The following is a 17,287-nucleotide window of genomic DNA, read 5'->3' as shown; positions in this document are numbered from 1 at the left end:
TAGCTTGCCCATCAACAAGCAAATCAAGTGTCTATTGTTCAGCAAGAGTGTTTAAGTTTTATGCTAGTCATAAAATGATAAAAATGATTGTGCGACTCTGTTTTTTCTGCACTACTTGTCCTTTTAATCTAATTTGTTATTGTCGAGAAAAAAAATGTGTTCAGTTTGATTTTCCTATGTATTTACTTTTTAATTATGAATGATATAATAAGAGTCGTATTAATTAGTATTTTTAGAATATTAGTTAAAAAACTTAAAGGAGCAAATATTAATTATAAAAATCATAAAAGAATATAAAAAATTTGTTTAGCGCTCTAAATACAGATTATGATTATTAGCATTTGCATGTAATATAAGCATGTAGTAAAAAAAAAAAAAACATAAGCCGTTACATTTATGGTGAGTCAGAATGCCAATTATAAAAGAGTGCAGACAGGGCAAAGTTAGTTCAATTCAACTCTCAGCGCCCAGCCTACAGCCTCCAGGTGTGTTTTGTTTTGCAGATCCAACACTCTCTCTATTTATATCCAACTGTACCATCTCCCACTTCCTTATTCTCAACCCTTTTTATCTTTTCATCAATTCAATTCAAACCACGCCTTCCCCTGTTCACAACCTTGCCCACACACTGCATTGTTCTAATTAAACATGTCACCCTCACTGTTACCACCATCACAACACAACCACCATTTCTAACTCAACAACAACCAAAAAAAAAAAGATTCTGGAGCATCATTTCTTGGATTCTGGTTCGCGTTGGTCACATCCATCAAACACCCCTATACTCTTTCTTGGCGTGCGTCAGGTATTCATTTTTACGGCAACCCTGACAGAGTAATAAGACAGTTACCGTGTTGTACGTGTCCTTCAAACGTCACCCACTTCAACACATAAACCATCGTTTTTCCCACCAGATTTATATTCATTCGTCGTATTTAAACCCACCACACCAACCAACCATACATTATCGTTGCAATTGTTGTTACAAGCTTAGGTTAGGGTCTGTTTGGTGATAATTTAGAATCTTAGATGGGGAATTGCCAAGCTGCGGAAGCGGCTACGGTTGTGATTCAGCATCCTGGGAACAAGATCGAGAGGGTTTATTGGTCGCTTAGCGCACACGAGGTTATGAACTCGAATCCTGGGCACTATGTTGCGCTTGTCGTGTCCTCGCCCACGCTCAAGGCCGAGAATGGCGCTCCGATGAAGCAGCTTAAGCTTCTCCGACCCGACGATACTTTGCATATTGGCCAGGTTTATCGGTTGATCAGCTTCGAAGGTATCGTATCGTATTCTTCTCATATCATTTTTTAATAAAAGGTTTAATTATTCTTCTTTTTTCTATATTTTTAGAAAAAGTAATATAGAATCTGGCTAACTAGTACTCTTAATTAATGTATTGGTTAAGAAATTAGAAACAAAAAATATTATTATAAAACTACAAGAGAGCGTAAAAAAAATATGAATAATATAATTTTATGTATTTCAATAAAAAAAAATTCTCGTTTTGTTCCTTAACCAATGTTTGTTAATATTTATAAAAAATAAATAGTGACTAGTTTAAAATATTTTATTTTAATCTCTATGATCTTTGTTGTACATAGTATTCTAATTCTAATTCGGCTGGAATAGTTTTCAATGAAACATAACTGTGATTTTGAAAAAAAAAAAAAAAAAAAAAACTCTATAGTTGCTATTTTGATTTTTATAATTACAATGACTTTAGTTGATTTTAGACTACAAGAACCAAGCGGATTACAAAAATATAATTATAAGACCAAAATAAGATGTTTGAAGCTGTAAGGAATAAATTAGAAAGTTATTGAAATTATAGGCATCAAAAGGAAAATTAAATTTTAAATAAAATAATTAGAAAATTGATTATGGATATTTTGGTGGGCCTTAGATGTGTTGAAGGAGTTTGCTTCCAAGAAATGTGGTAAACTTGGGAAATTGCTCAAGGAGACGGGTAGTCATGGGATTCAGATGAAGCACAAGGACTCTAGAGCTACAAATCCTAGCCCAAATTCCAAAACCGAATTCGGTTCCATTAAGGTAATTAAGTTTTATGTTAATGCTGGCTACCTCTCTGTTTGAATTTTTTAAGCCTCCTATCGTGCAATAAATTAAATTGGTTTGAAAAATTATTAAACTAATATGTCTGTGTTTGAGGATGAATATTGAATATGAATATACCATGTTGCGTTTTAATTGTGATAGTGTGGCCGAAGGATAGCATTACTTTCTCTTTTTCATATCCTTCGCTTTAAGCCAGAGTCTAATTGGAATATAAATGTGTGGCATTTTTGTTTTTATTCTTTTCTCTGTGTTAGACATGAATAAAGGTATATTTACAATCCTTTTTACCCAGTGTTTGCATGTGTAAATTAATAGAAGATCTTATATTCTGTACTACGGTAGAATTTTATCATTATTAAATTAATTATGTACGGATCTCAAGGGTGATTTTTCTTTTTTAAGAAGAGTTTGGCTATAAATTTTTCTCACTTTTAGTTGTGACAGAGACACTGGTGAGTGCATGTAATGATTGTTTATTTTAGATACAAGTTTGTGCTATACGATATTTGGCAGTTGGCACCCATAGTCGTCCACAATCGATCCAACGCTCCTGCAGATTTTATGTTAAGGAAGTTCTAATTATACTCAATTACTAATCTGTTGTTGCGTGTTGCAATGACCAATTTTATTCTACTATTACCAAATTTGGTCGTATTTCTAGGACATAAAAAATGGTAAAACCTTTTTTAAACATAAGTGACCCATATGAAAGTATAGATTTTTACATAACAAGTACACTAATGTGTAACTTAGTTATTATAATAATTCAGGCCGGACACATTTGTCTTAAAATTAAGTAGAAGATAAAAACTAATTTTAAACCATTTAATTTAATTGATATATATATATATATATATATATATATATATATATATATATATATATATATTGATTTCATCTGTAAAATATTACATGTATGCTAGTGAGAAGTTTGGCATAAAATAAAACAGAATTAGTTTTAATTAATTTTGAACCGTTGAACATAATTAAAATATGTCTAAATTAATTTTAACCACAAATTGTACATTAGAACATGTGTCTAGGAAAAATAAATTGATTTTGAGTGTAAAACAAAACAGTCCTTAGTCCTTAGTCGACCATGCAATGGTAAATTGGAAGAGTACGTCAAAACAATGCATGCTCCACTATCCAGATAATGATACATGCCTTTGTTCTGTTACTCTTATCACTTTCTAAGTTTCTTCACGTTTCCACTTCATGAAAGCACTACCAAATTACAAAAGGCATGTTAGGACCGCTGGTGAGCTAATCATGGGATAGCATGGATGCTTTTAACTAAAGATATGATCTTTTCAACTTTCAATTGATTTTATTTTTTAACAAAAAGAGTGGAGAAAAAGAGAGACGGAACATAAATCTGTATTCAAATAGCACCTAACCTTTACCATTTGCGTTAAGTGAAGTGGTCAAGTTGGAATTATCTTGGAAGAGCCACCCTCTCTTTAACAATTTGCATTAGGCGTGCCTAAAGTGACCAAGTTGGAGTCCATTTGGAAGAGCACTTCTTTCATATCTAACTTCAAATTTTACAAGTCTAATTGCTATTATTGGGATATGATGTTTGGCTAATTGATTGTCGCATAAGAAAAAAAAAATGCAAATCACACAATGATACATAAATTATTATAAATTTTATAATTCCTGTCTTCAATTTCTATTTTTTTTATAAAAAAAACAAACAATAAAATAAAGCTATACTTACTGCAAGATAAAGACAACGTTAAGTAGTATTAATGTTCCACAGGCATGGATTAATTAATCAATATTGGAGCCAACAATCTATGACTTCTGTGAATATGTACTATGAATCAATACGATTTGTCATTTTCCCTTTACCTCTTGGCGTGTGTGCCTATCCAATGCAGTGCCATGGTTATCTCTTTTTTCTGTTCATTGTCAGGTCGAACAGGAGATTCAACGAATGGGGAACCATGGCAGCAGCAGCAGCAACAACAACAATAACAAAGGTGTTGGAAGGCATTTCGTTGGTAGTGGTGGGCAATGGAGGCCAGCCTTACAGAGCATTGCAGAAATTGGAACTTGAACACACTATTATTATAGCCCCCACTCCCATGAATAAACCATGCAGAGCAACAACCGACCCTAGCTTCCTTTCATTTCACACTTTCCAATGCATTCACATTGCCCTTCTCCTTAATTTAGTAGTAGTTTACTATACGTAGGGTTTGTGTTTGTTAAACGTATCTCTCTCCATCGAAGGACATGTATACATCTTGATCATCATGACCGTACAATTAGACACATTAGCCAACTTGTTGCTGAATAGTATCATGGTGGTTTGCTTAATTTGTTAAAACAATTAAACTGTTTTCTAAGTTGCCTAGATTGGTATGGTATTATGTTAGTGTATGTGTAGCTTTGTTTGCCTTGAAATTTTAGTAGTTGATCAGTTTATGGATTTTGATAACCTAATAGTTGTTGGTATGAGTAAAACTAAGCTTGGATTCCTTAATTAAAATTTCAGATTTGAATTTCATAAATGAAAAAAAAAATAATTAAGAAAATGGACTTCTAAAGTTTATCAGACATGTTTTTACAATTGATGAATATTTTGTACCAATAATATTATTCTATACCAATAACATGTTTTAAAAAAATAGAGTTTGTGGGTTTTGATAATTGAATGTTCTACTGCTTTTCAGGGTTTCTCCATTTTTGTCAAACTCACTGACCATGAAACTTGCGGAATGTTGATGTTGTGTGTGGTCCAATATATCTATCCTCTTCAGCAAAATTGCTTCCTTTTCGTGTATTGATTATTATATATGTTTTTATAAACACGCTCTGGCACGAGCAGCGTCTGCGATCAGTTATAAACCCCTCGAGAAAATAATGCTATATGTTATCTACAAACTCCACAGTCCACAGCAGATGAGATAACCTATCTAGGCTACAAGATAAAAACAAAAGTCCTGCACTCAATTCAAATCTTAGATCCGACATGCCCCAGATAGTGCCTAGCTCCACTAGGCACCATTAACAGATTAATGTTTGTATGTAGCTTGGTTGTTTTGCTTGGATGGAATCACGGGTCAATGGTGTAATCACTTTATCCCTTGCTTTTTTCATTCAATTCTGCCTTTAATTCAAAAGACAGGGTATTTGTTCTAAATATTGTCTGTGTTTTATCAACATGTTTGTGCACTTCAATTTGTTTGTTGCTTGTTTATAGGGAAATATGACCTCCAGCTGTAAGAAAAGTGCCTGGATTTCCTATTTTGTTAGCTCTCCGGCGCATAATGGAGTATTTGTTTAGTAAAATAAAAGTCGATGCATGTTATTGCAAATTTAAAAGTATAGTTTAATTTTTTTTTAACAATCTAGGCAAAAATTTATAGATTAAAATATATTTTCTGTTTTTATAAAATTGAAAAAATTTAATTTTCTTCCATAAATTAAATATGTATGTCATTTTTTTAAAAAATTGATTTGAAGCTAAATTCGAATTAATTAAAGTTAATTTCAAGTCAAACAATAATATATTTTAATTTAATAAGAACTAAAATCATGTAAATATTTTACAGTAACAAAAATGATATTTTTAATTGATAAGAATGAAAAATATAATTTTAAAATTTTTCTTTTTAAACGCCTACTTTCCTTTCTCTTTCTCTCTATGCATGGCTGTGCCGCCTAAGGCCATCACACCAGAGCACCAAATTAGAAGGGGGTTCTAGTTTGTATTTTTATTTTCTGATACCTATTTTCATTGTCTGAAAATTATTTTTATTTTTAAAATATTAGAATTCTGAAAATATGTTTGATTTGACTTCTTTTTTTTAGTTTTTAAGAAATAAAAACAGTGAAAATACATTTTCAAAAGGAAATGTATTTTTATATTTGTTTAAAATTACATTGTTTGTCCCCGCATTTTTATTTTATCCAAAATGAGGTTCTTGGTTTCAACTGAAAACGAGATTTTATTGTTTCCCGTTTTTGGTTCATTTGAGAAAATATTTTTACTAAAAATGTTTTCAAAAATCCAACCAAACGTATTTTCATCACCATTTTCTATTTCCAGTCAAAATAAAAACAGAAAACAGTCAAACTAAACACCTCCTAATTTGTTGAAGGGTAACAGTAATGCTAACGAGAAATAATCTAAAAAGGAAAAAAATGAAGAAAAAAAACATTTTCTAGGAGTGGTTTAAGAGCCATAAATCGCCTAGTATCTTTGTCAAGTAATATTTTTGTGGTTTATAACCGCTAGAAAATAAGTCTTCATTAAACAAGCTAAAAAATAATTTTCAAATGTACTTTTTTTTCTTTAAATTTTTTATGTTTTAGAAAATTATAAAATTAAAATTAAACATTTTAAAAATGTACAAAAAGTTATTTAGAGACAAAAACTAAATTTGTTCAGTTGTACCAGGACGAAAATATATTTACTAAATTTATATATGGGTAACTAATAAGAAATTGTGGTAGGTAAGTCACCTAAGAAACTTGTAGTAAAACATTAAAACATACAAATTTATTATAAATAATAATTTACAATTTGATAATAATGTAAAATCATTTTATATTGTAGTGCATAAATATTTTCTATTAAAAATAGCTAAAAAATTATTTATTAGTAAAATAATAAAAAATTATGAAAGACTTTCAAGATAGTTATAACAAAAGTCAACAAATTTAATATATATGATAATTTGTGATTAAATGATAATGAAAAATTATTTTATATTATTAATGCATAAATTATTTTCTATTAGCCATTCTGGAATGTAAGCTGGAATACAATTTTTTACATTTCAGAATACATAATCCAGAATGAAAATTACATTTCATAATGGGGTGCTGGAAGTAGATCCAAAAGAGTAGGAAGCAATTTCATAATCGGATTATTAGCACAACGTTCTAACCAACTGAGCTAATGAACCAATTACGTTATAAAATAAATAATATTGTTATACATAACACTAAAATTTCTAATGTATATTTAATGCGCATGTAAATTTAAATAATAAATTTTATGACAATTAATTTTGATATGATACGAATTATTTAATCCATATATTTTTTTTAAAATAAAAAATATTTACTGTTACAAAATTTAATAGGTAATAGTAAATATTTTTTATTTTTAAAAAAATATACGGATTAAATAATTTGTATGATTTATATCAAAATTAATTGTCACAAAATTTATTATTTAAATTTACATGTGCATTAAATATACATTAGAAATTTTAGTGTTATGTATAGCAACATTATTTATTTTATAATGTAATTGGCTCATTAACTCAGTTGGTTAGAACGTTGTGTTAACAACCCGAAAGTCACATGTTTGAGTCTTGCTAAGGCCATTAATTTTAAATTAATTTATCATAAATATTTTTTTAAAAAAATTAAAAAAAAAACTCTTGCGAAAGAAGAGTCTTATGGAAAGAGTCTCACGGAAGAACCTCTTCCGTAAGGAGAAAGATGCGCGGAGGAGAGAAGACGATAGCAAAGCCTATTCTGAAATAGTCATTCCATAATAGTGGTAGGATCCCCTTTCCTTCTTCAAACTCGAACCCGACAAGACCTGTAAGAGGACGACGACATCATGTTCAATGTGGAGACTCGGATCGCATGTAGCAAGAGAGGACACGGTCGCGATGGTGAGGCCAACGATGGCAACACCGATGTGGTTGTCGACCTTAAAGATCTTCTGGTGCGATAAGAGTTTGGAGTTAGCCTTGTTGATGCATGTGAGGACAACATCGTCGTCGCCTTTTTTGCCACCTCTAACAACATCAACCTAAAAAATTTCACCACCTTCAACAACATCCTGCTTGGGCAGTGCGAGGAAGAAGGAGAAAAGGTATTAGGATTGAGGGTATTTTTTACCATTGAAGCTTTTTGGGGGGTGTAGGATTCATATTGGAAGGTGCATGATATAAATGCCTAAGTAATAAGCGTATAGCTCAACTAAGGCCAATTCAAATCTTGAAGATTTGAATCTAAGATTTATGCTATGTTTGTAAACACATTAAAATGTTCTTCAACCTAAATTCTCTTATTATTTGCTTTTTACATTTGATTCTTTAGATGTGTGTATCAAAAAGATGCGAAGGTAAAATAGGTTAAGTTCATTAAATTGATGTTTTCAACTACCTAATTGGCCAATTTGAATTTTTAACTCACTTTAAAACGATTTCATTTATTAATAATAATAATAATAATAATAATAATAATACCTGAGATGGCAGGGTCTAACAGGGGGGTCATTGACGGGGAAGTTGAAGAGGCCAAGGTGGCGGGACTTGGGGAAAACCACCGCTTCATCTTCTTCTTTGGATTTCTATCTATATATTTAATTAACAACTAACACATGTTATAATATATAGCAAAAGCCACAAATTAGAACTAGGCAGCCATCAAACAAAAATTCAAAAACCAAAAGGAATAAACAAATCAAGCATGTCAGAGAAAAATTATTATTATACTCAACGAGATCGTAAACGCCGGAGAGTACTGCTAGTGGTGGTAGTCCACCGGAGTGGGCGGCGGGGGAATGAAGGTGTCCTTCGCTTACCATGCATTAGGTCTCATCTTCGTGCAATTGATTTCAATTCCAATTTGAATGTGAACAGACATGTTTATATGTAGTGTTGAGTTAGAGGGGAAGTCGAACAGGCGCGTTTGTTTTTATTTAAGTAGAAAATATTCTAAGATGGTTTTGTAAAAACCGTTTTAGAATGGCATCCTTCTAAGACAGTTTTCACAAAACCGTCATAAAGATGTTGTATTTATTTACAAAAATGTCACTGTGTTTCTTTCTAAGACGATTTTATGGGAACCGTCTTAGAAGGTGCGTCGTAAAAAACCATTATTATAGTAGTGAACGGATAAACAATACACACTTAAGGTGGAGATAACAAGTTTTGGTTGGGGGACTTAAGTTTTCAATTTTTTTTCTTACTATGATATTGGTATAAAGTATTTAAGTATCTATAATTTTTTAATGTGACTTTCTGTAATGTATTTCCTTCTAATTTTTTTTATTGTTGGCCCCTTTACTTTTTTAAAAAAAATGTTCAATTAGGTCATTTTCTTATTAAAAATTATGCTAGTTTTTTTATAAAAAAAAAATTCTTCAATTAAACATTTCCATCTATTTTCTTTATTGGCAAACATTATTTTGTTAGAATGTTAATTTTTGTTAGCACAGTGAATTGAATCCGTGGTTTTGTTTTTCTCTTAATCATCTAACTCACTTTATATCTATGAATAATTAAGTCTAACACTTATTTTTGCAATTTCTGATAGTTTTCATTTATGAATAATTATGATTTTTAAAATAGTAGCTGTTTTCTACCCCACTATTTTAGAAGTTAAATTTTTTTAAAGAAAAAAGAGGTCTAATTTGCTTAGCTTCTCTCATGAAAGAGATCATTAAGTAGACTATCAAATCCTTGTTGCTCTAACACATCATCGAGAGAGAGGAGTGTGTCGTCAAGAGCCACTTTGTCCACAAGAATCTTAACTAGTTCACGTATGACCTCGGGATCAGTGCACACATGAATTTTGTGTTGCTTCACACCTTTGAGACGGTGTTATTCAAGGCTGTTAGAATGGCCATGTTTTTTGCAAATATGAGGGCCATGGTGCCTAGAGTTATGGTTTTCTAGAGTGGTGCATGGTGTCTGTGGACAATGAGGGGTGGAAATAGGCGGCTACGTCAATCTAGCGCAACGAGGTGAACAATTTGGAGTTTTGCTCGATGATGCTGGAGTTGTTGGACACGTCTAAGGCGACAAGTGGGGGAGGAGGATAAGATACTTGTGTTGTTGTCTAAGAGCATCCAAGTCACAACAACTCACAAAAATTGCTTCCGATGGGATTAGCATTTTTACATTATTCATTTTTTATTTTTTCTAATACAAGTAACTAAGTAATAAATCTTTATAATGGAGCAAATCTCTTTTGTTGCTTCCAAAGAATCTCACCAAAAAGTTTTTATCATTATATTTTATTAATAACATTTTTATTAATTTATATGCATATTATTTAAAAACTATTAAACTTTTAAAATTAAAAATCTAATATAAATATAAGTATAATTAAATTATATTTTATTTAAAATGATAAAAGTAGTTAATTTCATACAAATAACCTAACATAAAAGACAATAATTAAAATATAAAAGTTACATAATTAAAATAATAACTAATTTTGTTGATTAATGCATCTAAAACGTTCCAAAATATGCTTTGCAAAGTCAGCTTGAAGTTGGTGATGACATCTTGGATCATGAATTTCTCTTCTCCTAAGTAAGTATGATTTAAGGGCTAGACCAATATGTATGTCAGTTGTTGACACATCATTAGTGGAATATTCATATTGGTGGTCAAAATTTCCATTATATTTGTGTCATTCATCTTCCACAATAATGTTATGCAATATGATGCACACATATAATATATGTTTGATTGTGTCCATGCTCCAACCACGCGTAGGGCCACGTACAATCACAAACTAAGATTGAAGCACTTCAAATGTATGCTTCACATCATTTCTTGCTGCTTCTTGATGTTGCACAAACAATTTTCTTTTATGACCATTTGGCCATGGGATGGTCTTCGTAAGCATTGTCCAGTCTGGATAAATACCATCTGCTAGAAAGTACCCCATGTTATATTGGGTTCCATTCAATGCAAATCGTACTATATAGGCTTCTCCCTCCATAATGTTTTTAAACACAAGAGATTCATTGAGCACATTGATGTCGTTGTTTGAAACCGTAACCCTAAAATATGTATGTCAAATCCATAAGTCTTATGACGTCACAACTTCAAGCATGATTTTGGGCAAACCATCACCACAAGAATATTGATCTTTCCATGCTACTAGACAATTTTTCAATTCCTAATACATACAATCAATGATACCTAACACACCTGGAAAACCATGGTACTCACCTATTTGCAATAGGTATTGGATGCCATTATTGTTGGGTCTTTTAAGTACTCAGCTCCAAAAACATCGTAGACACCCTTTACAAACTTATCCAAGCATAGTAAAGTCATGGTTTCTCTAATTCGAACATAATCATCGATACTATTAGTAGGTGATCCATATGCCAATATGCGAATAACAATCGTGCCTTTCTGCAATGGAGAAAGGCCCATCCTTCCCATTGCATCAACTTGTTGCTGAAAATACGGATCTTGATTGCCAAGGGCTTGTACAATGTGAAGCAAAACATCACTTTGCATTTTAAATCTTTGTTGAAATTTTTCATCTCTGTGTTTCGCATTGTTGGAGAAGTAGTCATTGAACCATCTTTCTTGCCCTTATTCACAATTTTTGTCAATGTATTTTTGTGGACACCTACTTCTCATAATGACTTCTTGTTGTTGTTGTAGCCTTTCCATCACCAACCTCATGTGATGTTCTTCGTACTCATCATTTAGCAAACCATCCATGAGTTCTTCTTCAACAAATTAATCATTATAATTCGTCTTTAGCAACAACGCAAAGTAATAGTTTTCTTAAAATTTGATACAAGTTTTGCATAATTTAGATGTGTGAAAATCTTACAACATCAGAAGGAATATATAGAGAGAGTTACAATGGCTAGTTTTATCCATGACTTGTTTTTTAACAATTAGTTTTACCAACAACTAGTTTTTTAACGACTATATTTATAATGACTAGTTTTACCAATAACTAGTTTTTTTTTTTGTAACCAAAATAACAACTAGTTTTTTGTTTTAATTAAAAATTACAAAATTAAAACCTACATAAAATTTGTGATAAAAAATTACATAATTGAAAGCAACTACAAAATAAAAAGTTACATAATAAAAATTACATGCAATAAGTATCATAATTACTAAAGTCCTAATTTTTCTTTTATTTTGTTACAAGTTTTCATGAAATTGTAGTTGTGCGTTGCTCATACTAGCAGTATCCTCGTAGAGGATTTGAAAGTCGATCTCTCTTTCCTTTATCAACATCTCTTTTTTCCTTCAACTTGTTGTGGTGCTGCCTGGCACATGCCAGATCTTCTATAGCTTTTACTTTGGTCTTGATTATGTCTCCCATAGTTGTGAGATCAACAACATCAGAAGATTTTTCTTTATCTATATCTTTTTCTTTAGCCTTCCTCTTTGTTGCTTTTGCCCCCACTGGATGCTCCATGGTAGGTGATGTTGGCTCATAACTTGATGGTGCATCTAGATTAGAAGAAGATGAATAATCTCCATAAGAAAAAACCTTGGTTCTCTTACTAAATCGTTCAAATTGTGCCAACCATTTTGATTCCTTCCCAACGATAAGCCATACAGTTTCTAATTTGAAACTTTGTTTCACATCTTGCAAATAAATCGCATGTGCATCTCGCATAATGTTAGTTTCAGAGCCACGACTCTTCATTCTTTGACATGCTTGTTTGTAGCACGCTAAATTTTTTTTAACATATTTTATTAACCTTTTGCCATTGATGTTTTAGCTTTGAGGTTTCTTTCAGCAAGCAATGTTGCTCACAACACCTATTTTAATTTTTCATAGTTCTTGACAAAAAGTTACAAGTTTTGGGTTTATCCCCACAATTGCATTCTTCAAAACATTTACCTATGAGTCAACAAGACATTCATCTTCCTTTAAGGAGAAACATGATCTTTATTGTGTTTTAGATGATTCTTCTTCTTCTCCTCCTTCTTCATTGACCTCATATTTTCCGATCCAACTTGTATGGAAAATGGTGGAACTTGAGATTTCGACGTGAAGTCGGATGGTGTGTTATATTCCATTTCATTACATTGCTTGTTACTAGTACCTATTGAAGACCCTTGATCCATGCAAGGGTTAATTGGTGGATATGGATGAAATGGAAGTGTAGGATATTGAAAATTTATCATATTTGGATTTGGATTATTTGGAAAATTTGGATTTGTGGGAACTTGAGAATTTGGCATGAAATTAAACCATGGATTCATATTGTGGGAATTTTTTGGTTTGGATCCATTAAATAAAAACAAATCAAAGTAGAAGTTGTGAATTTTTCGAGAATGAAGTGAGACAAATTTTAGAGATTATGGTTGTATAGAAAAAAAATACATTGCACTCTATTTATATTGCAACAATTCTAACGACTATATCTTCCAAAATTGCTTTCTAAGGTACTGATGCAGATGATGACCTGTGTTTCATTTTGTTGTTTGTTAATCATTGTTTCTACGTTGTCTGGGTCTCGAACCAGTGGCCTACAATTTACTGGATATCACATGAGTCACCGGGCCGTTTAAGGTTATTTGATATTTATTTGTTTTCCAATATCTTATATTTTATGTGTTTATGTTTACTTTTGCAATTTGTGCAGTTTTGATTTGTTTTATACGTGAATATATTCTAGAAAATTTTATTTTATGCATATATATATATATATATATATATATATATATATATATATATATTAAATAAAATGCATAATATTATGTTTCAATTATGTAATTGTATATGAGAATTTTATTCATTATTATATTATATTTTGATCTTGAAGTGCATAATATGATTTATTCTCGTATGATTAATTTTTAAGTCTAAATGATGTTTATAATTTTGATTAATTATGAATTAGCCACAACATCTATAATTTGATTGAAATTATATATTAATTTTTTAAATATCCTATAAGAAATTAGACATAATATTATGATTAATTGTATTTTATATAATTAATTTTATCCCACGAGAATTTTTATTATATTCATATAATTAATTAGGATAAAATGTCATATTATTTTTTATGGTTTACTTAGAGGGATCATGAGGTGATGTATAAATTGTCAATTTTATCATAAAGTAAATATTTGTAGAAGAAAATCAAATTATTTTCATATTATACCCGTAAAGTATGAATTTGAGTATGTAATTTGATTATTCTATCGTAAAATTGTATCTTATTAAATTAAAAAATTAGCCCACGGGAAATTTTTATGTCACAAGATTTAATTTTCTAGTATTTTTACATTGGTAAAACATACAATTAATATTACTATTCCTCAAATTTTGACATAAGCCTTTGGATTTTTGTAGCTTCTGAAACTGTTAGTTTTTTTATATTTAATGTGATATTCCCGAGCTAAAAGGAGATAACTATAAGATATGGAAGGAGAGAATTCTTCTACAATTGGGGTGAATGAACATAGACTATGCTATAAGGAAAGACGAACCATATGCAATCACTGATAAAAGTAGCCCAACTGTTGTTGTACTATATGAGTGGTGGGAGCGATCCAATCGACTTAGTGTGATATTCATTAAGACCAAAATCTCGGTTGGAATACATGGTTTTGTCAACTAGCATGAAAAGGTCCGAGACTTGCTTAAGGCTATTGATTACCAGTTCATCACTTCAGATAAGGTTTTAGCAAGCACCCTGATCATGAAGTTTTCCTCTCTCTAGCTCACCAGTGTGAAAGGTGCATGTGAGTACATAATGCAAATGAGAGATATTTCAACTCAACTTAAGAAACCGAAGGTTGATCTGTTTGAGTCCTTCCTGGTGCACTTCATTCTAAACACATTTCCACCAGAATATGGATTGTTTAAGATTTCGTACAACATACATAAGGACAAATGGTCTATCATGAATTAATGACCATGTGTGTTTAGGAAGAAGAAAGGTTGGTATTAAAAGGTGTAATGTTAATGATAATTCCTCTATGTTATGACACCAGAGATTTAGACATATCTCTATTGAGAGGATTAAAAGGTTAGTGAAAGACGGGATACTCAATACTCTAGATTTTGCTAACTTTAAGACTTGTGCTGACTGCATTAAGGGTAAGCAAACCAACATATCTAAGAAAGTTGCTAATAGGAATTCAAGCATATTAGAAATAATTCATATTGATATTTGTTGTCCAAATATGAATGCACATGGTCAGAAATATTTTATTACCTTTATAGATGATTATTCAAGATATATTAATGTTTATTTGCTTCATAACAAAAATGAAGCATTGAATGCCTTCAAAGTCTTTAAGGTTGAAGGTGAGAAACAATGTGGCAAGCAAATAAAAATAGTGAGATCAAATAGAGGCGGAGAATATTATGGCAGATATACTAAGAATAGACAAGCACCTAGTCCCTTTGCAAAGTTTTTTCTAGAACATGAGATTGTTGCCCAGTACACTATGTATGGTTCTCCAAATCAGAATGGTGTTACAGAAAGAAGGAACCAAACATTATTAGACATGGTGGTATGGAGTATGCTTAACAACTACAATCTTTCTAAATCCTTGTGGGTTGAAGCACTAAAGACGACAATGTATATATTAAACTATGTTCCAGCCAAGGCTATCCCAAGGACACCTTTTGAGTTGTTAAAAGGTTGGAAACCGAGTTTGAAACATATTTGTATTTGGGGTTGTCCGTCTGAGGTGAGGATATATAACTCACAAGAGAAGAAACTTGACCCGATGACTATTAGTGGGTATTTCATTGGATATGTTGAAAGGTCTAAAAGTTATAGGTTTTACTGTCCATATCATATTACTAGGATTGTGTAATCAAGAAATGCCAAGTTTCTTGAAAATGACTTGATCAGTGAGAGTGATCAATTGATGGAATTAGGTTCTGAAATTGATCATATAAAGTCTCAACCTTCCACATCAAGTGAAAAGATTGGTTGTAATTCATACCCCTCAAATTCAAAGGGATGATGAACAACCAATGACTGACATTCCACAACCCGTTTCTAATAATCTAGTAGATTAAATTGATCATCAAATTCCTGAAAATGATGAAAAACCAACTAAACAACTTGATCCACAAGAAAATGTTGATGCAACATTAAGAAGATCTACTCGAATAAGAAAATCAGTTATTCCTAGTGTTTATATTTTATATTTGCTAGAATTTGACTATAATATTGGAGCTGAGAATGATCCCAAAACTTTTTATCAAGCCATGAGTTGCAAAGAGTCAAATTTATGGTATGATGTCATGAAGGAAGAGATGAATTCCATGCAAAGTAATAGAGTTTGGAATCTTGTAGAGTTTCCTAATAAGGCAAAGGCCATTGGTTGTAAATGGGTCTTTAAGACAAAAAAAGGATTCATTAGGCAACATTGAAAGATACAAGGCAAGACTCATTGTTAAGAGATTTACTAAAAAAGAATGAGTTGATTACCCAAAGACTTTTTTCTCCTGTATCTATGAAAGATTCTCTTCATATTATCTTGGCATTAGTTGCTCATTTTGACCTTGAGTTGCAATAAATAGATGTGAAAATAACCTTTCTTAATGGTGATTTAGAGGAGGAGATTTATATGAAACAACCTAAAGGCTTCTCCTTTAGCAGTGGTGAACATTTGGTTTGTAAGGTTAAGAAATCTATATATGGTTTAAAACAAGCCTCCTGTCAATGGTACCTTAAGTTTCATGGGATATTTCTTCATTTGGTTTTGATGAAAACCCATGGATCAATACATATACCACAAGGTCAATGGGATTAAAATATTTTTTGTTGTTTTATATGTAGATGATATTTTACTTGTAGCCAATGATCGGGGTTTGCTACATGAGGTGAAACAATTTCTCTTTATATATTTTGACATGAAGGATGTGGGTGATGCATCTATGTCATTGACATTAAGATTCATAGAGATAGACCTCAAGGTATTTTAGGTCTATCACAGAAAACCTATATTAACAAAATTTTAGAGAGATTTCGGATAAAAGATTGTTCACCAAGTGTCACTCTCATTGTGAAGGATGATAGGTTTAATTTGAACCAATGCCCAAAGAATGACTTTGAGAGGGAATAAATGAAAAACATTCCTTATGCTTCAGTTGTTGGAAGCCTCATGTATGCTCAAGTATGCACAAGGCCTGACATTGCTTTTGCAGTTGGAATGCTAGGAAAATATAAAAGTAATTCAGGTATTGACCACTAGAGAATTACAAAGAAATTGATGAGGTACCTTCAAGGGACCAAAGATTACAACATGCTTATGTATAGATAGACAGACAATCTAGATGCGAATGGTTATTTAGACTTAGACTTTACTGATTGTGTTGATTCTCGCAAATCAACATTTGGGTACATTTTCATGATGGCTAGTGGAGCTATTTCGTAGATGAGTGTTAAGCAAATTTTGACTACTACTTCTACCATGGAAACTGAGTTTGTCTCTTACTTTGAGGCTACATCACATGGTGTATG

The 17,287-nt window shown here is 31.4% G+C and overlaps 1 protein-coding gene across 1 annotated transcript; it reads left to right on the top strand.

Annotated features, from left to right (window-relative positions):
• The first annotated feature begins 306 nt into the window (after window positions 1–306).
• Window positions 307–4,494, top strand: LOC100780653 (uncharacterized). Its single transcript, XM_003524648.5, has 3 exons — window positions 307–1,279; window positions 1,907–2,055; window positions 4,001–4,494. The coding sequence occupies exons 1-3, from the start codon at window positions 1,030–1,032 to the stop codon at window positions 4,142–4,144; spliced, it is 543 nt and encodes a 180-aa protein (XP_003524696.1). The 5' UTR covers window positions 307–1,029; the 3' UTR covers window positions 4,145–4,494.
• Window positions 4,495–17,287: the final 12,793 nt, after the last annotated feature.

This window comes from Glycine max, chromosome 5, assembly GCF_000004515.6.
Source record: "Glycine max cultivar Williams 82 chromosome 5, Glycine_max_v4.0, whole genome shotgun sequence".
NCBI lineage: Eukaryota > Viridiplantae > Streptophyta > Magnoliopsida > Fabales > Fabaceae > Glycine > Glycine max.
The sequence above is the reverse complement of the archived record's forward strand: the minus strand, read 5'-3'. Positions and strand labels throughout refer to the sequence as shown.